The sequence below is a fragment of the Crocuta crocuta genome, unplaced genomic scaffold (assembly GCF_008692635.1).
Source record: "Crocuta crocuta isolate KB4526 unplaced genomic scaffold, BGI_CrCroc_1.0 scaffold131, whole genome shotgun sequence".
Lineage (NCBI taxonomy): Eukaryota > Metazoa > Chordata > Mammalia > Carnivora > Hyaenidae > Crocuta > Crocuta crocuta.
In genome coordinates, this window is record NW_027528977.1 from 10,534,782 (window position 1) to 10,559,878 (window position 25,097).

Sequence of the window (25,097 nt, forward strand, 5' to 3'; positions counted from 1 at the left end):
GGTATTGGGTGAGATTGGGCCTTGAGGCTGCCTGCCAAGGGCCGAGGGGAGGAGCAGCCAGGGCAGCCATGCCCTCACATTCCTACCGGGAAGCTGCCACTTATTCTCCTGCTGGGGTCGCAGATGCTGCCTCCAAGGTGACAGAACAGGAATGGCGGGAGAAAGCCAAGAAGGACCTGGAGGAGTGGAACCAGCGCCAGAGTGAACAAGTTGAGAAGAACAAGATCAACAACCGGTGAGAGGGGGTGTGGGGACGTGAGGGAGCTGTGGGGACACAGGGGACATGAGGGGGTGTGGGGACATGAGAGTACTGTGGGGACATAATGGGACTGTGGGGACATGAGGGGACTGTGGGGACATTAGAGGACTGTGGGGACATGAGGAGACTGTGGGGACATAAGGGGACTGTGGGGATATGAGGGACTGTGGGGACATGAGGGGGCTGTGGGGACATGAGGGGCTGTGGGGATATGAGGGGACTGTGGGGACATGAGGGGACTGTGGGGACATGAGGAGGCTATGAAGACATGAGGGAACTGTGGGGACTTATGGAGACAGGAGTGGCTCTGGGGACATGAAGCCAGCCATGGGGACAGTGAGACAAGTTATAGGATGGACTGTCTCGAGGATGGGCGATTTAGTGGCAAGAACATAGAGTGGGCAGAAGCTGAAACCCTCAGGGCTGCTTCCTCAGTTGCCTGTGGAGTTCCGAGCCCTTCAGAGGTGGTACACTGTTGAGCTGTCATCTTACCATGACAGAGAGAGGCAAGTTCTGCAGTCAGCAGAAGAGGTCCCAGGACCCTGGCATGGGAGCCAGACTGTCCGGGCCCCAGCAGTTAGTGTCACAGGGACCACAGGCCTCGCTGAGAGCAAAGAACCAACCTGGGCACAGGATTTTACTGCCTGTAGAAATGGCAACATTTCAACACAGAGAGGCTAAAGAATAAAAGGAAGTTAGTGGTCTGTGTAACTGAAAAAGCTGGGGTGGGACTGCAGGTACACTAGGCTCAGGGGCTCAGACAAAGTCGACTGGTGCTCACTTTTACTGTCTCTCAATGTGGCATTCCTCTCTTGTCCTGGGATGGGGCAGAAAGATGGCCACCAGTAACCCCAGACTTCTGCCGTTTTCTCTTGGCAACTTCAGTGAAAATAGCATCTTGCTCCCACTAGCGCCAGCTGAAATCCTTGACCTGACCCTCATTGGTTTGATGTGGGTCCTGTGCCCATTCCTGGCCCAGTGACTGTACCGGGGGAGGGACTCTTGATAGTTCACTCCCAGCCTGGGTGACAGTCCCATTCCTTAGACGTGCATGGGGTCAGTCTCACCCAAACCACAGGGACTGAGGTGGGGTCAGCCTGATCCTGCAAAAGGTGAATAGGGGCCCCTCCTGGAAGAAGGGGGTTGGATACTGGGCAGGCAGACGGTGCATGCCCATCAGAGAGCACCTGCATGGACATGGTCTCAGACCACTTCTGAGACTCTGGCCAGCAGCTCAGCCTTTGAGGCTGTGTCCTTCAAGGTACTTGGCCTGCCCAGAAAGGAAAGGCTGGCTCTGGGAAGCTGCCGCACTTCTGTTCAAGGAGCTGCTGCACGCCAGCCTCTGGGTTGGGCACTGGGGAGATGGAGCTGAGGACCCAGTCTATATCCTTGAAGAGCTCAGAGGAGAGAAGCACACATGTGCAGGTGAACTCAACAGTAGGGCTCTCCGCAAGAAGGCCGTGGAAGCAAGGGCTGTGGGTGGGGGAGGGACTTCCATGTCTGAGGAACTGGGCTTGGAAGGATGACCAGAAGTTCATCAGGGAAAAGAGGGCGGGGTTGAGGGAGGGTATTCTAGACCAGGGAACAGCATAATATGAAAGAGAGGATGTGTCTTGGGCACCAGGGAGTCAGAGAGTGGTAGGAGAGAAGGCATGAATGAGGGGTCGCCTCCAATGACAGGGTTGGACAGATGGGGCAGTGAGGAGCCACCGAAGACAGGTGAACAGGACAAGTAATACGATCGGGGCTGTTTTAGAAGAGGCACTCAGGCCGGTGGAGGGTCCCTGCTCTCCTCTCTGGGTTGTGGATAGTTGCCAAGCGTTCTAGAACTGTGCTTCCTAACACTCTCCAACTGGAGGTACTAACGCTGTCTCCTTTTCTCTTTAACCCTCTGCCTGTCTGTCTTGCCATCTGTCTTCCCTCACCTAACCCTTTGCCCTCGAGGATCGCTGACAAAGCATTCTACCAGCAGCCAGATGCTGATATCATCGGCTATGTGTACGTGTCTTCTTTGCTCCTCTGTCAGGGAGTGGAAGAGGGTGCGGGCCCCCTTGTGGAAGTGGTTCCGTTTCTTGAGTCTTCTGCTTGTGGGGTATAAATGAGGCGGGGGGTGGCAGTGATCAGGGCAGGTGGAACTCCAGGCCTGGTGCAGGCACTGACCTTCACCTCTACCCTTGCAGCAAATGTTTATTGAGCATCTATTCTGCCTGGAGATTTGCTGGAGATTTGCTAAATCTAAGCAGAGAAAAGAATGCACTGGCTATCCCAGGTGGGACAGGCAAGTGGTGAGAGGGGCAAATGCAAACAGCCAAACTCCCTTCCTCTGAGATGCCTCTTAGGACTGGGAGGTGGGATGAAGGAGTCTTCTGTTGAATACAACATTGAATGCGAGAGGCATAAAGAAGAAGAGGTGCTCCCAGGAGCACCCCCATTCTCTCCTCCTGCCCCCAAGTGCACTGCTCCTCCTCAAAGCTTCGGCCCAAGTTTGGTGACAAGACCCTGCCTAGGCCACCCCCAAGGGTCCCTCTCACATGTTCCTGTTATGTCCAGTCAGAACTGTGACTAATCTAGACCGGAGATGGCAGAGGCTTCCTCTCATGCCACCCCAGATGATTGGTAGTGACAGCCTGGAGGATGTGTTGGGGATGGTGAGGCTGAAGGAAAAGCAGTGATGAACGTGTGATGTCTGCCACGTGCGTGTGTGCCAGTATTTGCTGTTCCTCACTCTGGGTTCACCCTCGGCCGCCCTCAGATGCTGTCTGGGCTAATACTTCTCTCATGGAGCATGAGCCTCACCAGAGAAACAGCCTGTGTTCCCTCCTTCTGTCCAGTACTTGCTGGGACTTTCCCAGGGACAGTCTCTGTTGTTCCAACAGGAATAAGACACTGCCTGTCCCCCCAAGCTGCTCATGGTCAGGAGGGTGCTGTCATAAGGGCTGTGTGGAAGGGCACACTGGGCTCCGGGAGCCACCGTCTGCTGGGCGAGTGGCTTTGGAGATGCGGGGCCTTCAGTATGAGAAGGAAGGGATGTGCTGGAAGAGGACAGGGCAGCCTCCATGAGCGAAGTGCGGGGGCCGTGGGGATGGGTGGGAGCTGAGCATGGGAGGTCAGCTTGGGGCTAGTTGCAAAATGCCTGTTGTGCCAGATCTATAAGCTGGGACTTGATTCTGAAAGCGGTGAGGATCCACAGGTCTCGAACAGAAGAGTGGGGATGACAGCGGCATGGCTGCTGGGGAATATACCACAGGGGGTTCAGTGTTCTTGTTGCACTTGAGGAAATAGCACCCAGAGGGTTCCTGAAGAGAGAAAGAGCCTAGACCAGTGCTTCTCTGACTTTTTTGTGCCAATGAATCCCTGAGGGATCTTGTTCGAGGGAGATTCTGACTCAGTAGGACTGAGGTGAGGTCATGATTCTGCATTTCTAACAAGCTCCATGGTGATGCCAATGCTCCCTGACCTGACCATGCACCACACTTCGAACGGCAAGGTTAAAGGAGAGCCTCTTGACCTAGAAGGGACAGCTCCTAAGACAGAACTGCTCAGCCCCACCGGTCCTCCAACTTCACACAGCCTTTTCCCAAGCCTGCGCACACTCACCACTTCGCTAGATTCTCAGTCCAGTGAGATAGATCAGCGAGGCGGAGGCTGATACTCACTTTATAGGTTAGGAAATGAGTACGTGGAAGGAAAGGAAGATCACTAACTAGGGAGGGGCACCTGACCAGGTCACCTGATCTAGGACCAGCTCATTCTTGGCACAGCCTGTGGGGATCACCCCAAGAGCTCCTTGCCTGGCATGTGCAGAACTGATCCTGCTTGAGATACAGCAGGGGCCACAAGGGGAAAGGGGCTCTCCAGGGACCCCTGCCCGTCAAATAGGATATAGACCCAGCCCTCTCACTGGAGATCAGTTTTTGTCTTTTTCTTCGATTCCCTCATTAGGGTTTTGTCCACTGCACTGTATCTACTTTGTTTCTCCATTGTTCCTTAATCAGTGGCTTCTATAACTGTCCACCAGAACTTATGATAAATCACCAGTTTTCATCCAAACTTGATTCCAACCAAAAGCAAAGACTCTAATGGAGTATTCCTCAGACCATGGCTCTATGGAGATAAGTCATTCTGGGCTATAAAGGGCTATACAGTCAAATATGCTTGGAATGTGGTAGATCCTATCTGCATCTTATACTCCACCTGAGAGGTTCAGGATGAACACCAGCACATTAAAGGCTTTGAAAGTCTTGCTTTTAAGATCCTCTTTAACTATGGTGTATTTCTATGTGTATTTGACCAGACTGCTTTTCTGGAGAATACATATTGGGTCCACAGCACAGAGAGGCAATGCTGAACCAGTTAGTAAGGTGGTTAGTCAATGTTCCATCTCTGTCAACATTTTGGAAATGTTTAAAATAGCTGAGGTACTGCACTAGTTCCTCTAAGGTTCTTTAGTTGTTGGGATTCCCAGGCTGGGAATTCCTTTTTTTTTTTTTTTTTTTTTGAGAGAGCGAGTAAGCAGGGGAGAGGCAGAGAGACACAGAGAGAAAGAATTCCAAGCAGGCTCCGCACTGTCAGCAGAGTCCAATGCAGGGCTCCAACGCACGAACTGTGAGATCATGATCTGCGCTGAAATCAAGAGTCAGAGGCTTAGCTGACTGAGCCACCCAGGTGCCCCACTTGGGAATTCTTGCTGGGGAGGTGAGGCCTGCACTCAGACTTGAATGAAAAGAAGCTACAAGCTATGAGCAGGTATAGGGGAAAGCACTCCAGGAAGAGGTAACAGCCAAGTACAAAGGCCCTGAGGCAGGACCGAACTAGGCTTCCTCTGATGCCAAGGCTGTCCCTGGGGGCCTGAGGGCATAGGACACAGGGCTAACTCTGGACAGAGCACCCCAGAGTAGGCTGGAGGAGCTTATTCAATGGGAGCAAAGCATCACTGACTGGGGAGAAAGACAGACAGCCATGAAACCTCTGTCTTGTCTCCACCTGCAGGGCATCGGAGGAGGCTTTCGTGAAGGAATCCAAGGAGGAGACCCCAGGCACAGAGTGGGAGAAGGTGGCTCAGCTGTGTGACTTCAACCCCAAGAGCAGCAAGCAGTGCAAAGATGTGTCCCGCCTTCGCTCAGTGCTCATGTCCCTGAAGCAGACGCCGCTGTCCCGCTAGGTGCCTGTCACAAGCATGGCCGCAAAGCATGGGCTGGGTCTGGGCACAGGAGGAGCAGCTGCTTCGGCCAGCGGGGACAGCGCCTCCAGCAGCTGCTGCACACAGCCTATTCCGTTCCTCCCCATCTCCTGGGGCTGTGAAGGGGAACCCTCACCCCTCTCACCCCATTCCCTCCTAGCCCTGTGGCCCAGCCCTTCACACCTCCTCTCAGTCCACGAAATTGTGACTGTCCCTCCTGATGTATTTTTTTTTTCTTGGCTTAAAGGGTGTGTTGTTAACTCTTTTTACACTTATTTATTATCATTCTCATTTCTCTGGAAGCCATAACTGGTGTCAGGGCTCAGTTTGTGCTTAGAACTTCCCCAGCTTCGTGGCCTTGAGAGGTGAGGCTATTTCCCTGGAACCCCTCCCAGCTGGAAGTGGGTGTCCCAACCTGTGTATGTCTGCTGCCTCTGGCTCAGGAGGAAAGACAACCTCTAATGGAATGCTTTGCAACCTTGATCCTTTCTGATCTTGAATGAGCCGGTGAGATAGGGATTCCTTTGTCATGATAAAGCCATGGACACCAAGGCTCCCAGAGAGTAAGAAGCTTCAAGTGGGAGGGAAGAGGCAAGGCCAGAGGTTCCCAGTGGCAGCTCCCCTCTCAACCTGGGTGAGAGGCTGGTGACGGTGGCTCCTGCCAGACTTTGGGTCTGGCCAGTACCCTCTAGATGGGGAAGGCCCACTGCTCTCCCTCCTTCAGCTGTGCCCCTCTGCAGATCTGGGAAAAATAACCAGTGACCACACCTTCTTCCTCTTCAGCAGAGGTTGCAGACAGGCTATGTTTCAGCCGCTGTGACCTGCACAATGTATAAAAAGATCTGAGTAACTACCAACTATTCTTTTCATAGAGTGCCATTACAAAGTACTGCAGTGTCTGGCTTTGAACAACACAAATTTATTGTTTCACCATTCTGGAGGCCCAAAGTCCAAAATCAAAGTGTCAGCAGGGCCATGGTCTGTCTGAAGGCACTAGGGAAGGATCTGTGCAAGCTTCTTTCCCAGCTTCTGGCAGCCTCAGGCATTCTTTGACTTGTAGGTGAGGTCATCTTCACATCATCTGTACCTTGTCTATCTTTCTGCCAAATGTCCCCTTTCATAAGGACGTCAATCAGAATGGATTAAGGCCTACCCCAACGATCTCAGTTTAATTATCAGTAAAGACCCTATTTTCAAATAAGATCACATTTTGAGGTAGTGGGTTAGGACTTCAACATTTCTTCTGTAGGGGAACACAATACCACCAACCACTAAAAACAGTGGCCTTCATCTTTAAAAGTGCCCTAGTCCTCACTACTCCATATCAATTCCTTGAATCTTGAGGCAAGGGTCACCATAAGGTATTGCTTTAAATTTATAATCCCTGCCTTACATAAACTGAGAGACCATGATGGGAGCAAGAAACTTAGTAGGCCCTAGTCATACACTCCTCCATTTTGAAATTTAGATTGTGTTACGAGGCTCAAAAAGTGGGTATGTCTTCTTTACTCCCTCTTTTTCCCTTCTGGCAGCTTGCGGATGGTGTTGAAATTGATGAAGTCACACATGGAAGGAACTTGGATCCAAATCAACATGTTGGATCTGACCACAGTCCAGGAATACGTGTTTGAGATTTTACATGAATGAGAAACTCAGAGGTTGCCTCTCTTCCAGAGTTTGCTCAGGTCCCCAGTCTCCTTTCTTCCTTAACCCTGAAACAGCAGGTACACAAACCAGTGGCAAGCTTTGTGACTATGTTCTCACCACTACACCAGGCTGCTTCTCAGCCTGTTTCCTGTTCTGAAGATGCATCAAGAACCAAGCCAGGAGAGTCTAGATCAGTGGAGCCCTAGGTGCTCTCAGGAGGTGACAGTGGGGTGAGGAGCAAAGTGTCCTGCCTTGGACAGGGCCACAGCTGCTGGCCTAGTCTGAAGAAAAGTTTTCCTGTTGAAAGTTTGAAAATTGTTGGAAACATCAGTTTTTTCCAAATAGCATCACTTTAGGGAATCTCTACTTTTAACAAGGTTCCCAGGTGATTGTTACCAGGAAAGCTCAGGAACGAATAAACTATTAAGATTTCTAAGGGTCCCTTAAGTTTTTAGACAATTTCGTCCTAAAACCAAAGACCAAGAACCTTGCGGGGGGGAGGGGTCCGAAGGAATGAATTCACCAAATTACAAGTGGATCAATTTATTAAGTAGGAGGTGGAGAAAGTGAGGCACAAATATAAGTATGCAACACCCAAACTAAACCGAATTTTAAATTCCTGAAAAAACACGTGTCGGTCACACAATTGGCCACTTCGACTTGTCAGGGGAGATGAAGGAATAAGTCATGTGACAGGGCCGGTGGTTGCTCCTGGGGCCGGGAATGATCTCTGCGGAACTTTCAAGGCCAAATCTCGGGCTCAGGATCGAGACCTCATAGCAGATGCAGCCAGACCCAGCAAGATGGCTGCGACCGTGAAGCCCTGGGCAGCGATCCGGGTGCGCATCATGAGCTGAGAGCGGTGGCTCTGACCCCGGTGGAAGCAGTAGAGGCCGTAGGTTAGGGCGGCCGCCGTGCCCAGGCAGCCTGAGGAGGGGACAAAGCAAGGGGCGAATGCTGACCCCGTGGGCTCCTCCCCGCTTTAGGCCCCCCTTCCAGAGTGGAGAGCTCAAAAGAGCGGCCGAGGGAAGGGAGGTGGGGCCGAGTGGGAGGCTTTGGTCGAGGTAGGATCCTCCCAGTTACAGGGCTCGCCCCATCTCTGCGTCCCCCAATCCCGTCCAGCTCCAATCAGGTTCAGCCCTCACCGCCCGGCCCCTCTGCCACAACTCTGGTCCCGGTCTCACTCACGTCCCCCTTGGCTTTCCCGGTCCCCCCCTAATTCATTCCCTCAGACACTACTATCCTCTTGGTCTACGGTTCCTGCAACACCTGCTTACCTATGGGTACCATTGGGTTCTCGCGGGTCTTGCGAAGGAATTTTTCCTTGAAGCTTTCTGGGGTAGTGTAGACGCTGGGGCTAAAGCCCTCAATGACTGGGGGCTGTGATGGCTCAAAGGGTGCCTCTGGAGTCACAGGGCCAGGAACCGCCATGTCCCCGCAGGTGCTCTAGGAGAAACTAGGGACGCTAAACTCCGCCTCCTGGTGAGGTCATGAGAGGGGCGGGGAAAAGGAATTTGCTGAGCATTGTACGCAGGCGCCAACCACTCGTTGCATTCTGGGAGTCGTAGTAAACTGTATGATATCGTTCTAGGGAGGACTACATTTCCCAAAAAGCCTGCAGAGCCCTTGCGCGTATCTGCCGGAAGTAGTCTGCTACACGAGGTGCTGCGAGCGAGAGGCGCCCAGTTGTAGTTGCTGGTGCGGTAGTTACTACGATGCCCAAGGCCAAGGGGAAGACAAGGAGACAGAAGTTCGGTTACAATGTTAACCGGAAGCGTCTGAACCGAAATGCTCGACGGAAAGCGGCGCCGCGGATCGAGTGGTGAGGGGCGCGGGGTTTAGGAGGCAGGGGAACCTCAGCTGAGACGGCCTGCGAGATGACGGTTCCGTGATCTCTCTCTTTGCCCGTAGCTCCCACATCCGACATGCCTGGGACCACGCTAAATCCGTGCGGCAGAACCTGGCCGAGATGGGGTTGGCTATGGACCCCAACAAGGCCGTGCCCCTTCGTAAGAGAAAGGTACTGACATGGCAGGGTCCCCGCCTTTGACCCCTGCTTCCCGCCGTACTTAGCTGGGTTTCAAAACTTCCTCCTGTCCATTCCCACGCTCACGCTTTTCCTGGGTTTGCGACCTTCCCACAGCCAGCTCGCAGCCCGCACTGATAAAGGATTCTTTACCACCACGCTCAGACTCCTCAGCACACGTTGGGCCAGGGTTGGAGCTTCCCCCTTTTCTTCTCCATTCATTTTTCCCTCCCAAATGAACCTGTTTGGGTCCCTTGTCATCTCAGTGGTGTTTTCCAGAATTTGTCTTTGTCTGCCCTTAACTTTCCTAATAAGGACTCCTCAGAGTTTGGGATCTTCACTTCCTCTTCCTTACACCTTCCTCTAGTTATCCTGGTCTGAGGCTTCCTTAGTTTCTCCCAAATAGGTCTCTTCCTGGACCGCCCTTCCAAAAAATTGCACCTTTTTTTTTTTTTTTTTACTAAGTAATTTCTTCCCTGCTTTAATTCATAGCACTTGTAAACACTTGATGGTGTTTTATATATTTGTTTATTGTCTGCGCCTCTTTACCCCAACATAATCTCCTTGGAGACAACTTTGTGTTTTGTTCACTACTAAATCCCCAGTGGTGCTTAGGATGTGACTAGTGCTCAGTAGTTAACTTGATGAATGGGCTTGCAGATTGAATTTGTCCCATTGCCTTTAGACAAGTTTTCTTTTTATTCCTTCATGCCAGAGTAAATGGCACTACTGCTTCTTGATCGAATATGAAACTACCGCTAAGCACTGTCGGGTTGCTCCTCTTCATAGAGAAGGTATCTGACATCTCCTCATTGTAAATTATGAAGAGCTTTCATGTACATTGTTTCACTTGATTAGCACACATGAGGTGAGGTAGGCACAGGGTATTATGCCCATTTTATAGACAGGCACAGAAAGATGAATTGCTTGCTTGAATGCCTTTTGGGAACCATAAAGCCTCTGGAGCAATGGTTCTCTCTGTCATCTCTTCCTGCCTGAACTTGTGTAGGGATTCTAATGGGTAATGCAGTTGTGTTGGGAGGGCAGGAACCTCTAGAATTCTCCCTCATCTGGGATCTTTCCTTCGTCTATTGGTCTCACAGCCTCTCTTCTCTGCAGATAAAGGCCATGGACATTGACGTAGAGGAAAGGCCTAAGGAGCTTGTGCGGAAACCCTATGTGCTAAATGGTGAGTGCTGGCCACATTCCTCTAGGTCACCATCCTGCACAGTCAGGGCTAAAAAGGGCCCTCAAATGAGAAAGGGGGGAGAGAGAAAAAGAAAAAAACAAAACAAAACAAAAATAAAAAAGGGCCCTCAAATGTCTTCATTACACAGATTGAGAAACTGAGGTTCAGAGGGAAGTAGGGAGCCTGTCCAGGGCTCCCAAAGTTAAGACTGTGTCTCTGGGACATTTTTAGTCTACTTATTAAATTCCAGTGTGTGAAATGAGGTCAGAGACGCTCAGGGAGGATGTAGCCAGGTGCCTTAAGAGAATAGAAAAGAGGGGTGCCTAGGTGGCTCAGTCGGTTAAGCGTCTGACTTTAGCTTAGGTCATGATCTCACGGTTCGTGGGTTCGAGCCCTGCATCGGGCTCTGTGCTGACAGCTAGTTCAGAGCCTGGAGCCTGCTTCAGATTCTGTGTCTCCCTGTCTCTCTGACCCTCCCCTGCTCATGCTGTCTCTATCTCTCTCTCAAAAATAAATAAAACATTAAAAAAAGTTTAAAAAAAAAAAAGAATAGAAAAGAAACCATTAAGTCTCATGCATGTGTTCAGCTTGTTGGAATTTAAGGATGAACAGGATTTTTTTTTTAACTTTTTTTTTAATGTTTTATTTATTTCTGAGAGAGAGATAGAGACAGCTTGAGCAGGGGAGGGTCAGAGAGAGTGGGAGACGCAGAATACGAAGACAGGCTCCAGGCTCTGAGCTGGCTGTCAGCACAGAGCCTGATGCGGGGCTCAAACCCATGAACCGTGAGATCATGACCTGAGCTGAAGCCAGATGCTCAACCTACTGAGCCACCCAGGCGCCCCTCAAAGTTAATTTTAAAAAGTTTTACTTGTCATCCTTTAAGAAAAATTAATTCTAAATTGTGGTAAAAAAGCATATTACATAAAGTTTACTATCTTAATTATTTTTAATTGTATAGCTCAGTAGTGTTAAGTATGTTTATGTTGTCATGTAACAGATCTCCAGAACTTTTTCATCTTCAAAACTGAAACTCTACCCATTAAACAACAAATCCCCTGTTCATGTCTCCCCTGCCTCCCAGCTCCTGGCAACCAAGTCGAAGATCATTTTGACCATAAGCAATTTAACATTTGACCACCTTCTTTCTGTGAACTATTTTCCTCCTAGTTGAGAAATGAGGACTGTTTGCCTAACTATTTTATTTTATTTTATTTTTTAAGTTTTTGAACTTATTTATTACAGAGGGAGAGAAGGAATCAGCAGGGGAGGGACAAGAGAGAATGGAGGACTGTGGATCTGAAGTGGGTTCTGTGCTGACAGCAGCAAGCTGGATGCCATGCTTGAACTCATGAATCATGAGGACATAACTTGAGCCCAAGTCGGATGCCTAACGGACTGAGCCACCCAGGCGCCCCCTGCCTAGCTATTTTAAAAGTGAAGCCACCATTGACTCACAGCTTGGCTTTTTCCCTCACATGGATCAGTGAGATGCGTGAGGCACAGCCGCAGGCCTTGCAGCATTAGTTCTCATTCAAACCTTTCCATTTCACAATATTGTTGTAACACTTCAAGACAAGAAGTTCTCCAGAAGTTTTAGAGATGGAAGGGAGTCCCAACCTATGGTAGGCAATGTATCTTCATCTCTGTCCTCAGGACCTGGTACTAAGTACAGATTATTAGTTTGATACCTACCTCTTCTCGAGCTGAGACCCAAAGAGAGATGTCTTTTAGGTAGTTGTAGCACTGATAGATGATTGTGCCATAGGCAGAGCCTGGGATCCAAGGAGCTAAAGAGTCCTGAATTGGGGATGGAGAGGCAAAGCCCATCTGATGGCCGTGGTTTGGGATTAGGTGAGAGTGTGACTGGGCAACTCAAAAAGTTCAGGAGGCAAAACCTCATTTCTTGTCTCTTGGTTTCTCTCACCCTAGACCTGGAGGCAGAAGCCAGCCTCCCAGAAAAGAAAGGTAACACACTGTCCCGTGACCTCATTGACTATGTACGTTACATGGTGGAGAATCATGGGGAGGACTATAAGGTGAGTGGTTTGGGCCCCGTAGGAAGAACCACTTGAGTCCATTGGGAAGGCACCCTGACCATTTGGGGTCTGATCTTGACTCTTGCCTAAGAGTGAGTTGAAACAAAGAAAGGAAAGAGAGTTTAGGAAATTGATCTCATTGACAGATGCTTAGAGCTGGGATAGACTGCCTGGCCTATGGTTCTTATCCCATTCACAGATAATTCTGTTTTGTTTGCATGGTATTTTGAAAGAACTTGAACTAGTTGCCATTTTAATTATGGGAGGCTTCAAATAAAAGTTCATGTTTAAAAAAAATTTTTTTTAATGTTTAATTTATTTCTGAGAGAGAGAGAGAGATCGCGTGAGCAGGGGAGGATCAGAGAGAGAGACACACAGAATCTGTATCAGGCTCCAGGCTCTGAGCCAGCTGTCAGCACAGAGCCCAACGCGGGGCTTGAACCCACGAACCGTGAGATCATGACCTGAGCCGAAGTCGGATGCCCAACAGACTAAGCCACCCAGGTGCCCCTAAAAGTTCATATTTTTGACTTCTCTTAAAAATTGAAAAATCTAGATCTAGAAAAATCTGCTTCAGATTCTGTGTCTCCCTCTCTCTCTGCCCCTCCCCCACTCATGCTGTGTTACTCCCTATCTCAATAATAAACATTAAAAAAAAATTTTTTTTTTAATTGAAAAATTTGGCTGCACTGGACTCTGGTGGCCAAGTGGGATCAGTTGGCTATGGATGGAGCATTAGCTACTCTTCTGGCCCCAAGTCTGCCGGGTCATGGAGGACATTTGCACCCATTTCCCTGCATATACCATGGTTTTTGAGGTGAGGCATCTGAACCCTGGGGACATGAAGTAGCTTGCCCAACTCAGGCAGAACTAGGAGCTGAACTTTGCCTGTCCAGTCCTCCTCAAGTGGCCCTTCTCCCTTCTTAGGCTATGGCCCGGGATGAGAAGAATTACTATCAAGATACCCCGAAACAGATTCGGAGTAAGATCAATGTCTATAAGCGTTTTTACCCAGTGGAGTGGCAAGCCTTCATTGATTCTTTGCAGAAGAATAAGATGGAGATTGAGTGAGTGGCTTATGCCTGCCCCAGGCTGAGGCCTCCTCCTGGACCAAAGAAGCTGGAAACCAGGGTTTAAGGCAAGGAGGGGCATGCGGCTAGATGAGGCTGGCCAAACCCCATGGAATCAAAAGGTTACATGTGTGCACACACGTGCACACACACACATACATCCTCCTCTCTCTGGGGAGGAACCGTCTCCACAAGGCTTCTGAGGTCCCTGGGAAAAGCCAGAACCTACTGTTTTCAGAGTGGGTGGTTTGTTTACATATAATGTGTATATAATAAAATAAGGCTATTTTACTTCTCTGACAGTTATTTTCCCCTCCCAGCCAAGCCCTGGACTGCCCCTGTGAAAACCAATTCAACCAGGGCAAAGAGGCCATCCAGCCCTTTGTGTGCCACATCCCCACGCCCTCTTAGGTGTGGCCTCCTTCCTCTTCTCCCCTGTTCTGGTTCCATTGCTCTGCCTTGGTTTCCTACACAGCAGTAACCCTTCCACAGAAGCCTGTTGGCCACCCCAGGCTGCTCAGAAGGGGTCTGTGTTGCCAACACTAGCCTTACTCTGAGGCTGGAGGTTGCCAGATTGGCTGTCGCATGGCCCTACGCTGTGGGTTGATGGCCAGAGGGCAAGTAGCTGTACTGCTGTATCCTTGTGACTGGCCTTCACTGCGTCTTCAGATTCTTGCCCCCAGATCTGCTTTCTGAGACTGGTGGACCACATAATACCACTCAATGCTGTGCCAAGCACTGGGCTACACACTGTGTGGCCAATCAGGGGAGGCCTAATTTGGTCATGTGAGGTGATGACTCACAGAACAGGATCACAGGCATGTTGTGGGGTGAGCACTGGGCATTTGCTGGCCTTGGTACTTTATCTTCAGTTATAATTTTTTAAAATGTTTTTATTTTTGAGAGAACGCAAGTGGGGGAGGGACAAAGAGAGAGGGGACAGAAGATCTGAAGTGGGCTATGCACTGATAGCAGCAAGCCTGACGCGGGGCTCAAACTCATGAACTGCAAGATCATGACCTGAGCCAAAGTGGGATGCTCAACCAACTGAGCCACCCAGGTGCCCCTATCTTCAGCTATTATAATTTAAAAACCCTCATATTCCTAATGTTTCTCCTAGAAGATCCCCTAAAATCTGGTTCTTCTTACTGCTCTTAAAAAGGACTTAATGTTTTTACATAAATCATTTCATGTAAAATCCTATAAAGTGTGTGAAGGCTTTATCCTTTTACAGGTAAGGAGACTCAGGCTTGAGAAGTCAATGTGAAGTTTGAAGTCAGTTCTGTCCAACAGCTAAGCCTGGACTTTCATTTGCTATCCTCCTCTTTGAAGGCAGCCTTGAAACTGATCAGGTTCCCAGAAACCCCTCCTAGGGGACCCAGCCAGCTTAGGCCCCAGCAGTGACTGGCCATTGTAAGCAGTGTACACACTGATGGCTGGTCCCTTGTTTCTTTACCCAATTCAGGTCCCAATTTTAGGAACCCTTTCCTACCACTGTGCCCAACCCTTGGCTGTGTAAGCATCCTGTTGTCCCTATGCTGCAGACTTCCTGTAGCAATAAAGATCAGTCATAACTGCCTTTTAATCTGCTTGACATCACACCCCCTATCAGACTGGGCTTGAGTGTGGGCACCTTAAGTGGGAATCCAGAGCCCAGCCCAAGGCAGGCGCTAGGGGAATGCTCCATTCTGATCTCTGGGATGGAGGCAGTTAGAAGACATCCTTTGCTCCTGTTTGCACACCCTGGCTCTAGCCCCCATCAGCTAGAACTCCCAAGGGATGTCAGCCAGCTTTGGGTACCTCCCAAAAGGTACTGAGCTGTGGGCTGAAGCATCAGGACACTGGGACGCTTGGTGTTGACCAGTGATTGTGTCACAGGAAGTATTCTGGGACCACCCTCCATAGCTGCCCCTCACTGGAGCTGTAAGCATCCAGCATATACTCCTCAAAATCAGAATTCAAATGAAACCACATCCAAGTTTTTGGCATTTATTGTGTGGCTCAAACTGCTGCCGGCACTCTTTTAATGCAGATTGTCTTTGGTAACCCCACAGGTCTCGGTTCACAGGGCTTGGACTGGGACAGCAAGGCCTCTTTACTTCCAGGTCTTTGATGGGAATTCTCCCCATGTACCTCATGGGCCCACCTCGCAGAGGCAGCAGATGAGAAGGTCCTTTCATAACTACTAGAAAGGACTTGGAGGATGTCTGAGCCAACAAACAAGACAGGCAGACTGCTCAGGCTCATCCAGGTCTGAGGTGCTGGCAGGTGCACGCGGATGAACACCACAGGTGAGTTTCAGCAGCTAGTTCAGTGTGCTGGCAATTTCTACCAAGCTAGCATAACAAAATGTTTTCTGAAGACAAGTAGAAACATTTTTCGGAGAATCTAGTGTTTCATTCAGGCAGACAGGCAAGAATCCTCAGATTTTCATCAGCACCTCTCCGGAGGACTGGGAGGGCTGTGATGGGACTGATTTCACCACCCCACTCCCATCCTTACAGCGGGATGCCAGTGTGTCAGCATAAGCTTACAGCCCCCATCCAGGCACCAAGAAGTATCAGAGGAGGCTTCTTGGGATAGGCAGCCAGTCCAAGGTGATGGTCTCAGCAGTCTCGGGAACCTAATTTTGCTCAGACCATCACACGACCAAGCTTTGGGCCAAGTTGACCTCTTCTCAGAGGGTTGGCAGCAGGTCAGAATGGAAAACCAGAAGCCACATTGCATTAAGTAATTCTTAAGAACAGAAGCCCTCACAGGCCAGGGTGAATGATCAGGCCTTGGTTCAACAGGCAAGCAGAAGCATAGGCTTCCCTTTGATGTGGAGTGCCCATCTGTTCTTTCAGGACCAGAGCCTTCCTTCCAGCTGCCTCTGTTAGGGGAGCTGCTGACATTTGACCCCTAACCCGTGCTCAGGTAGGCTGGGAGCTGTAGTGTTGGGCAGTGGGGGTGGGGTGGGGTGGAGACAGTGTCACCCAGGTTAGCTCAGAAAACTTTGAGATGAATTCCAGATAATGGCTGGGTCACAGGAGCAGGTGATCTGGGTTTGTGAATCAGAAAGTCACATTTGGGAGCAACTAGGTAAGAGCCCCACAGGCCAGCCACATAGCTGTTCATGAGCGAGGCCCATTCCTCTACTTCACCTGGTCTAATCCTGGTAGAAACCAGAGCAGATAAGCACCCTGCCTGGAGGACAGGCCAACAACCCCACCAGAGCACAGGTGTCGGTCACAAATGTGATGAGGCACACCCACAGGCCGAGAAAACATCTGTATTCTGCACTTTATCAGTGGGGTGGTACTCTGGACCTTCAGCACCCCTCAGTGGTGTGTCATCTGGGGTACCACTGGGACCTGCCAGTTCTGGGAGTGGTCTTCAAAAGTTGCTCAAGTAGATACTGTTAAACTCTTTATTTAAGTTCACTGCCCTCACTGGAGACTTTGAAAATTGTATTACATGATACTCATTAGACCAAAGGCAGATCTTAATTAGAAAACACTGCTGGTTCCAAAGGTAGATGTCAAGCACTGGAGAACAAGGAGTTCATAAAACAGAGAAGTAAAGTGTTAGAATCTTTCAATGTCAAAATGAAAACTTGTCGGCAAAGTTTCAAAGCCTACTCTAAAAGCCAAGTCATTCCTTAAATGTTTTAAATAAAAGACAAATCTTTCTTCTGCAGAAAGTTAATCAGGATTTCAAATAACAGTGATTCTGTTGCTATACCCACAGCCCAAGAGCACAGCAGGCCACTGTTCTAATAATCACACTTCTGGACTTGGGGAGCTTCTGTCCCCATCTTCCTTCCCGGTGCCTCTTCTCACATAGGCCACAGCGTGGAACTGAAGCACACTGAGTAAGTGTCAAATGAAATGAAGGCACATAATCTGTATTCTCAATTAAAAAGCAAACGGAGTTGGATATCACCTTTAAAAAAAAAAAAAAAGCCCATTTGTGGCTACTGATTACTCAGTGGCCCTGACAGACAAAAGTCTCCTTTTGCCTGCAGTAAAGAGAAGTGTCAATATACAAATTGGCTGATCACCAGAGACAGGAGAATCCTGGAGTGTGCACTGGAGAAAATCCAGAAATTCTGTCCAACTTTGCTTTAGTTGGGGAATCGGCAGGTCCAGGAAGGCTGAGTGAGGTACCCAAAGCCCTCCTGTTGGCTGATCTGCTAACTCTTTCTTTTTACCAGGATTTATATGATGGAAATTTTCTCTCCTAGAGTCACCATCTACACAGAAGGGGGTGTGTCCTTTTGACATATTGGGCCAAGTTGGTGGAGTTTATAAGTTCATGTGGATTAATGTGAAGTACGATACTGAATACAGCTATAAATGATTTGAGGGCCAGGGGGAAGCCAGGCTTTGTCTCCACTGACATGTCGAGGCTATCACATTGCCTCACAATTGCAGCTATTTTCCTCAAAGACACAAATTTTCCATGACAGTCATCTGGGGTTTTGATAACAGCACCTAGAAACAGAACCTAAAACTTTGGCCTGTTCCTTTTATAAATAAATTAATTAAAATGCAGTTCTGAGGCCAACACCCAGCTCCAGTTAACAGCTGTCTCCCCAGGGACATGGGCTCCTTCCCCAGACTTCTGTAAACATGGACATTGGCACGGTTAGTGCAAGAGCAGCTGCTTCTGTGTCCAGATTTGGGGGGGGGGGGAGCCTTTAGTTTTTAGGATCGGGGGTAAATACCACTTGATCCTGTAGTCTGGCGGGCAGGCCTTGGCTTGCAGAAGCAGAAGGTTTCAGAGAGCTTGCTAGGATCTCCAGTTTCATTCTAGCACTTCTTACCTTCACGGCTGGAAAATGTATTTCCAAGTTAGAAAAAAAAAAAACCAAACATGGACATCATCTCTCTTTAAAAATGATGGCCCCAGGACCAGGGAGGCAGAGATTGCACAAGGCCGTGACCCAGTGGGGCAGATCTGGGACTGCAGAGCCTTGGAGCCAAGGCTCACTGTGTACTGCCCAGAGCCCACCTGCACGAGAGGGCGTGAAGTCATCATGAGGGGATGGTTCAGACTGGGAGTACCTCTGACACTGTAGTCGTTCTCAATCCCCACAACCTGCAGTGGTGAGAACTGAGCCCGCTGAGCACCTTACTGTACACGTCAGAAAGGAGGGTGCAGGCCCTCACTGGTGAAAGGTGGATCCGCTTCCAGCCTGGAGTGAGCCAGACACTATGCTCTCCCACTATGTGGCCCCCTGCCTCCCCACTTCAGCCTCACGGCCACCTCACCAGGAAGGCCTCTGTGTGGTTCTTGGCCTTGCTCAGGCCCGGTTCTGGAGCATGGAAGGAGAAAAGGGAGGAGTTGCCACATGGCTCCTGCTTCAGACCCAGGCTGGCAGTAGAGAAGCAGGGGTGGCAGAACGGGGGTCTCCAGGGTTGGCTGGGTGAGCAGGTGGGGGGCCAGCCTAGGAGAGCAGCTCCAAGAGCAGTCTCCAGATATGCACGGTGCCGGGGTCTTCAAAGCCAGGTCCTGCAGGGGCGATGCTGGCTGCCAAGAGGAACACCTCCCGCTGGCTATCGAAAGCCTGCAGGCCCAGCTCCTGCTGCAGCTCCACCATGCTCATGGCCTCGCTCAGGTCCTGGGATGAGATGGAGAAGCTGGTTGGAACAGAGCTGCCAATTTCCCAGCACCCATGCTGGCACCAAGAAAAGAACTGTTCTTTGGCTACCCTGGGGCCTAAATTCCCAGAAGTGGCCTCTGGGCCCCTTTGTCTAAACTCTTTTCCTCACCTCTGACTTTCCTTTGTACCAACCTTGTTTAAACCACCACCAGCCACTGCGGTAAGAAAACGGCACTTCCTTTAAGCCAGGCATCGTAAGAGGCACTTAAACTTATTTGATTCTCACGGTCTACACTGAACTGATGAGGAAATGGACTCAGGGAGGTGAAGGCATTTAGCTAAGGACACAGTGACAAAGCCAGCAGGTTGTTCTGATAACCAAGCCTACAACCCTTATAGGAATCCTAGCTCAGTTTCCTAAACTCAGTAGTGGGGAGATCTTATACTAGGGTCATTTCCAGACAAGGGCCTCATCTGCCCCCCGGACTCCTAGACACTGGCTGAGGGAAAAAGGCCATTGCAGAGCATGGCTGGTGAGGGTACATTTTAATTTCAGCCTTGGTCCCAAATTAAAATAATTCTTAGATCAATTCATAGAATGCTGGGACCTTAGGTGTTGTCTCCTGTAGGTTCTATATTGCTATAAATTATAATTTATACATAGAATGATGGCATAATTCATCATCCAAACCAGGGTACTTCTGGTACTCAAAGTGGGCGCTATTAATAATTATACCAGAACAACAGGCATAAATGGGGACCCTCCCAGGCAAACCAAGACATATGGTCATATTTATAACTGATTGTCAAGTATTTCCTGACAGGCAAGGGAAACTGGGGTCAAAGACATACAGCTTCTTTTCCAGGCAGGTTGTGAACATGTGCCACACAGCTCTCAGGGACATGGGCCACACCACAGGAGAAATGACAGAACTCTGTACCATGGCAAAGCTCTACTTGGTATGTATTGAGAATGGTACCTTAGGTCTGGCCAAAGACTCAGGAGAAGTACATGTGGTTAAGAGGAATCTTTGAGGAAGATCTGAGTTCAAGTCCTGACTTTGCCACATACCAGCTGTAACTCTGGGCATTGAGGGATAATAACAAGGCCTCTCATGGGATTTTGCAGGATTTAAGTGAGGTCATGATTGTTAGGTGGTTAGCCTGGCACACTCTAAGCGCACTTATAATAAATGTTAGTTATTATTGTCATTTCAATCTGCTCAACTTATTACTTCCAGCTTTAGCTCTCTGAAGCTGGAAGTCACAAGGATGTGGCAATGCAAAAAAGGCACAAGTTTTGGGTTTAGACATCCCAATTCCACTATTTTCAAGGTGTACAGCCTTGGGGAGCTTACAAGACCTCTCTGAGCTTCAGATTACCAATTTGTAAAATGGGAATAGTATCCCATAACTAGTAGGGTCAATTAGAAGCATGCTATGAAATGCTATTCAAAACCATACCTGACATATAGTGGATGCTTAATCATTATCATTCTCATTTCTCCAGGATAGTGGGTGACAGAGAGACAAAGAGGAAGGTAGACAGAGGATGAGAATCAGGGATGAGGAAAAAGCACAGGCAGAAAAGCAGGGGACAGAATCTCAGCCAGGTGCTCCAGCTCACGGACCTGGGCCTGAATCTCTTTCCATTGCTCCTTGCCCCTGCCCAGGGATTGGTGGATCAAGCCCAACTGGCCTCAGCCAGCCTCCCATGGCCCTCACCTGCTTGTTGGCCACCACGACGACAGGCAGGTCAGGGTCCTTGTCCAGCAGCTTGTGCAGTTCCTGCCGTGCCCAAGGCAGCCGCAGCCGGTCAGCCGAGTCCACCATGAACACCAGCACGTCTACTTCATTCACAAACTCCTTCCAGTAGAAGCGTAGGTTCTGACTGCCACCGACTAAGGAGAGGCCAGGGGCCAGCCAGCTCAGAGCCTCCCTGGGCCTTGGCTCTGTACATAGACCCCCAAGACAACCCCTCTTCCAGCTTCCCAAGGCTCCACCAGCCGGGGGCAAGGAAAAGACAACTCGTTCTGGAGCCGATCGGACCTGGTTAGCTCCAGCTCTGACAGCTGGGGCTCCCTGGGTAAGTCACTACCTTCAAGCAGCAGCATTCTCCTCCTCTCTGAACTTACCTACTAACAGTTTGCAGCAAAGCCCCAAGGTACCACACGCAATGTACCTTTCACAGGACTGGTGCTCATTACATAGTACTCTCTAGTTCTTTTTCCTGGGCTGCTTCCTGCCAATTCCTAGCTTCCTCCCTGGCCACTAACGGTGTGGTCAGAAGCCAGGACTCCCGGCCCAGCCTGTGCATAGCCATTATCCCTTCAGTGTCTCTTGTTCAGTCTGGCCACCCCATTTCTTTCCTTGCAAACATCATACTTAGTCCTACTACCACGTGGCTGCCCACATAGTACCCTGGGTTGCCTTTTTGTTCCTCTCTGTCCCTCTGCACAGTCCTCATTAGTCACACCACATCCTAGTGTTGCTGAATAGATTTCTGATACTTGTGGACTCTGTGCTCTTTGAGAGTTAGAGCTGTTTACATCTGGATCCCCCCCACCAAAGCCCTCAGCACAATGCCTGGCACATAGCAGGCACTCAACAAGTACTTACTGAGTGCTTACTAGGTGCCAAGCACTGATCTGGGTGCTGGGGATACAGAGGTGAGCAAGGCAGACAGGGCCCTGCTCTCAAGGAGCTCCGTCTGTGACCAAGATGGACACAGCAATAACACATAAGCACATTTCAGAAAGGAAGGAAAATCAAACAGAAAAAGTGAAAATGGCTGAGGGTGGCTTTGGATTGGGTCATCTGGGAAGGTCTCCCCGAGGAAGCAGCAATGTGAGGTGAGCCTGGAGTCATGAAAAGGAGGTAGCAAAGGGAAAAGGCAGAGAAAAGCAGTACAAGCAGAAGGAAGAGCAAGCTCACTGTGTTTGAGAAACAGAAGGCAGCCAATGTGGCTGAGGGAGGGAGGAAGAAGCCACAACCATCAAGGTTGGTCAGGGCTTGAACACACGGGCTGTAAGGCTACAGTGAGGCTCTTGGGGATCCCCTTAAGGGTTTTAAGCAAGAGTGACATGGGTTTCTGAAGATACTGCTGGCTGACACCAGGGACAGAGGCGGAAGCAGAAAGACCAACACAGAGGCTTTTACAGTACTGACATGATGGTGGCTTGGATCAAGCAGGCAATGGTGGAAGTGGGGAAAAGTAGACAGATGCAGAATCTATTGGAAAACAAAGCTGAAAGAACTAGCTAATAAGATAGATGTAGGAAGTGGGGGGGAAGGGAAGGGCCCATTCTTGACTGGGCTCTAGGCAGAGCACTGGAGACCACAGCCAAATGAGTGTTGTGGGAAGGGAAAGCCCTAGGACTTGACTGGGAGATCTGAATTTGAGTCCAGGAGTGACCCTATGAAACTGGGATTATACCCAGTTAGACTCCTGGGTAACATGAAAACACCAAATCCCCTCTTCCAGGGATGGGGGAAATCTTGTTTAAAGGACCAAAATCCAGGTGAATATCAGTGTTTGTCACAGTCGTGGAGGAAAGATATAGCCAGGACAGGCCAGCAAGCAAGCGTCTGAGACCAGAAGAACTGGGCTCATTCAGGCCAACAGCCAGGCCCTCAGAGCCTGATCCCACTACCTAGCACTTAACGCACCCAATCTTTATGGTCTAAGTCCTGTGGGTGGCAGGAAGTCTACTTGTCCCTCCCCACCAAGTGTGTAGCTAGACACAGTTGGCTAAGTACTGCTGTCCTCTCCTGGGATCCCAAGAAGCCTACCATTGAGGACAGGGGCTGTCCAGGCCCCCTCTAATCACTCACTCAACAAGCTCTCCAAGGTATCTGCTTGAGCCTGGGCCCTAGGGGCCAGAACTGGATCAGACCCACCTGTGCCCCACATGCCTAGTCATGGACATAGCCTGGTATGTGGCAAATACCAGCTCAGAGGAAGAGCCCTTAACCTAGCCTGGAAATCAGAGAAGGCTTCACCAGGGATATGATATTTGACCTAAATCTTGAAGGTGTAGCAGCTTATCAAGGGAAGAAGGGCTTTCTAGACTGAAGGAACAGTGCAAGCAAAGGGCAGAAGAAAACAGCAAGTACCCTTCAGAAGCGAGCAATGTAGCATGATGCTTAACACCGAGAGCTTAGAGCCAGAGTCTGCATTAGCAGACTGGCAAGCTGGGTGAGCCAGGATAAATTATTTAACTTGTTGCGCTTCCCTTTCCTCATGTATGTAACAAGGGTAATGACTGTTTCCAGATTTCTGGAGTTGTTGGGAGGATTTTATTACATAATGCCTGTCAAGTGCTTGGCATACAGGAAACTTTAGTTTTTGGTATCTCAGTGTTAGGCATGAGAGCTTCAGTAGGGGTGAGGGACAGGCAGTGACCAAGCTGGAGTTGCCGATCATGAACGGCCCATCACTTCAGAATACAGATCCTGGACTATATCCTGTGCCCCAGAGAGGCAGGGGACGAATATCATACAGAGACGTGTCCTGCTTAGATACGCATGCTGGAGCCACCCCCAGGCAGAGATCCCCGGCTTGGGTCCAGCTGGTGATGGGGAGACGGTGTGTGTGTGTGTGTGTGTGTAGGGGGCGGGGGTCTGCTCACTCTCTAGCTTGGGTCCAGCTGGTGATGGGGAGACAGTGTGTGTGTGTGTAGGGGGCGGGGGTCTGCTCACTCTCTAGCAGGTCCACCTCGAAGTCCTTGGTGGGCAGCCGCACAGAGTTGAAGCCCCAGGTGGGGATGTGGCCTTCCAGCGGTGGCTTCCCAGAGAGCACACGCAGGAACGTGCTCTTCCCTGAGCCATCCAGCCCCAGCACCAGCACCTCACGCTGCTCCAACTCCTCCAGCGCGGGCTCTTCATCTTCCTCGTCTTCAGGCTGTGGAGCACAGGTCAAGTTGCGGCCGACAGCCTCCCTTCGGACCCTCCCTAAAGTAGGACCCTCCCTAAAGTAAGACCGAAGACACCAAAACGTCCATCCCGCCCTCCACCCGTCAACGGGCAGGCAGTAATGGTCTGGCGCAGTGGAACCAGCGCTGCCTTTGGAGTCCTGAATCCCAAACCCTATTCTGGCTTTCCCTGAGTGACCTCGGTGAAATTCCTTCCTCTCGCGAAGCCGCAGCCTCCTCAGACTGGCAATTCCCGCGACCCAGGATCGCAGGTACCACGGACAGGGAAAAACTCTCCATTCGGCCCGGGACCGGGAAGGGGGCGGAGGCCTCTCCCGGCATGCCCTAGGCCGCGGGGCTGTGCGTACTGCGCAGGCGCCCGGCGAGCGCGGGGTGGACACAGCGCGGGCCCGACCTCAGTCCGGGGCCACGCCTACGGAGCTCTGGCGCCCACGAGGAAGCCCGGGCCCCGCGGCAGCACAGGGCGGTGCCAAACACCTCCTGAAATGCCCAGCCGTCTCTCGGTTCCGGGACTCACTACTGCCTGGCTGCCCGCCGCGCGCCCTTTAGCTAGGGGCCAGGGGGCTGCGGCGCCAAGTCCCCGACCCAGGCGCTTCCGGCCTCGCGGGGCCGCGTCACACCCCTCAGCTGCACGTGCAGAGGCCCAGACCCCGGCCCGGCACTCACGTCCCACTCGTCCCACTCAGGGAGGCGGGCAGGCTCCGCGCCCCACCAGGCCTCGCCCCGGTCCCAGCGCCGCTCCCGTCCGCGCCCGAAGTAGGCCTTCCAGAGGATGAAGAGTACTGAGCCCAGCACGGCCGCGGCGCCGCCCAGCGCCAGCACCAAGGGACTCAGCGGCCGCGGAGCCATCGGGCCGGGCGAGAGGCGCGGGTGCGGGCTATACAGGCCGAACCAGCCGGCCTGCGGAAGATGGCCCCGCTGCGACTGCAGCGGCCGCGCCCGCCCACCCAACCCCAGCCGCGCACTACAAGGTCCACAATGCACCGCTGCTGTCGGCGACAGGCGGCCCGCGCAGGGGCGGTGGGAGTGGGTCTGCAGACCACAGCGCGGGGACCTCCCGCCCCCCGCTGCTAGGTGCGGTGTGGAGCGAGAGGCTGTACCTGGGCGTAATGGGAGGCGGTGATATTGGCATTTTCCGAGCACTTACTGCACGCCTAGTGGTTAGGT

The 25,097-nt window shown here is 50.8% G+C and overlaps 4 protein-coding genes across 5 annotated transcripts in view; 2 read left to right on the forward strand and 2 right to left on the reverse strand.

The window, feature by feature from the left end:
- CLTB (clathrin light chain B) overlaps positions 1 to 5,698 on the forward strand; it is a 19,115-nt gene extending 13,417 nt beyond the window's left edge. The window contains exons 4-6 of one of the 2 annotated variants that reach the window (XM_077757272.1): positions 124 to 235; positions 2,204 to 2,257; positions 5,249 to 5,698. In XM_077757272.1, coding sequence (XP_077613398.1) covers positions 124 to 235; positions 2,204 to 2,257; positions 5,249 to 5,420 — 338 coding nt within the window. In that variant the 3' untranslated portion in view covers positions 5,421 to 5,698. The remainder of the gene's footprint in view (positions 1 to 123; positions 236 to 2,203; positions 2,258 to 5,248) is intronic. The other variant, XM_077757273.1, reaches the window with a different exon arrangement.
- A 1,914-nt stretch (positions 5,699 to 7,612) lies between these two features.
- On the reverse strand, positions 7,613 to 8,573 carry HIGD2A (HIG1 hypoxia inducible domain family member 2A). The gene is made up of 2 exons (XM_077757274.1): positions 8,363 to 8,573; positions 7,613 to 8,012 (listed from the first exon to the last, which is right to left on the reverse strand). The coding sequence occupies exons 1-2, from the start codon at positions 8,514 to 8,516 to the stop codon at positions 7,846 to 7,848; spliced, it is 321 nt and encodes a 106-aa protein (XP_077613400.1). The 5' UTR covers positions 8,517 to 8,573; the 3' UTR covers positions 7,613 to 7,845.
- A 149-nt stretch (positions 8,574 to 8,722) lies between these two features.
- Positions 8,723 to 13,500, forward strand: NOP16 (NOP16 nucleolar protein). The gene is made up of 5 exons (XM_077757275.1): positions 8,723 to 8,907; positions 8,997 to 9,105; positions 10,231 to 10,300; positions 12,233 to 12,339; positions 13,267 to 13,500. The coding sequence occupies exons 1-5, from the start codon at positions 8,801 to 8,803 to the stop codon at positions 13,408 to 13,410; spliced, it is 537 nt and encodes a 178-aa protein (XP_077613401.1). The 5' UTR covers positions 8,723 to 8,800; the 3' UTR covers positions 13,411 to 13,500.
- Positions 13,501 to 15,384: 1,884 nt separating this feature from the next.
- Positions 15,385 to 24,863, reverse strand: ARL10 (ARF like GTPase 10). Its single transcript, XM_077757278.1, has 4 exons — positions 24,597 to 24,863; positions 23,698 to 23,899; positions 20,722 to 20,897; positions 15,385 to 19,014 (listed from the first exon to the last, which is right to left on the reverse strand). The coding sequence occupies exons 1-4, from the start codon at positions 24,777 to 24,779 to the stop codon at positions 18,841 to 18,843; spliced, it is 735 nt and encodes a 244-aa protein (XP_077613404.1). The 5' UTR covers positions 24,780 to 24,863; the 3' UTR covers positions 15,385 to 18,840.
- Positions 24,864 to 25,097: the final 234 nt, after the last annotated feature.

Bases quoted from the DNA above. Each gene is read 5' to 3' on its own strand.
- HIGD2A (XM_077757274.1), bottom strand. From the start codon at position 8,516: ATGGCGGTTCCTGGCCCTGTGACTCCAGAGGCACCCTTTGAGCCATCA. The intron at 8,013-8,362 runs GTAAGCAGGTGT...TCCCCTCCTCAG, and splicing joins GAACCCAATGGTACCCATAG to GCTGCCTGGGCACGGCGGCC.
- NOP16 (XM_077757275.1), top strand. From the start codon at position 8,801: ATGCCCAAGGCCAAGGGGAAGACAAGGAGACAGAAGTTCGGTTACAAT. The intron at 8,908-8,996 runs GTGAGGGGCGCG...CTTTGCCCGTAG, and splicing joins GCGGCGCCGCGGATCGAGTG to CTCCCACATCCGACATGCCT. The intron at 10,301-12,232 runs GTGAGTGCTGGC...CTCTCACCCTAG, and splicing joins GAAACCCTATGTGCTAAATG to ACCTGGAGGCAGAAGCCAGC.
- ARL10 (XM_077757278.1), bottom strand. From the start codon at position 24,779: ATGGCTCCGCGGCCGCTGAGTCCCTTGGTGCTGGCGCTGGGCGGCGCC. The intron at 20,898-23,697 runs GTGAGCAGACCC...GCCTCTCCTTAG, and splicing joins CGAGGTGGACCTGCTAGAGA to TCGGTGGCAGTCAGAACCTA. The intron at 19,015-20,721 runs GTGAGGGCCATG...ATCTCATCCCAG, and splicing joins TCGTGGTGGCCAACAAGCAG to GACCTGAGCGAGGCCATGAG.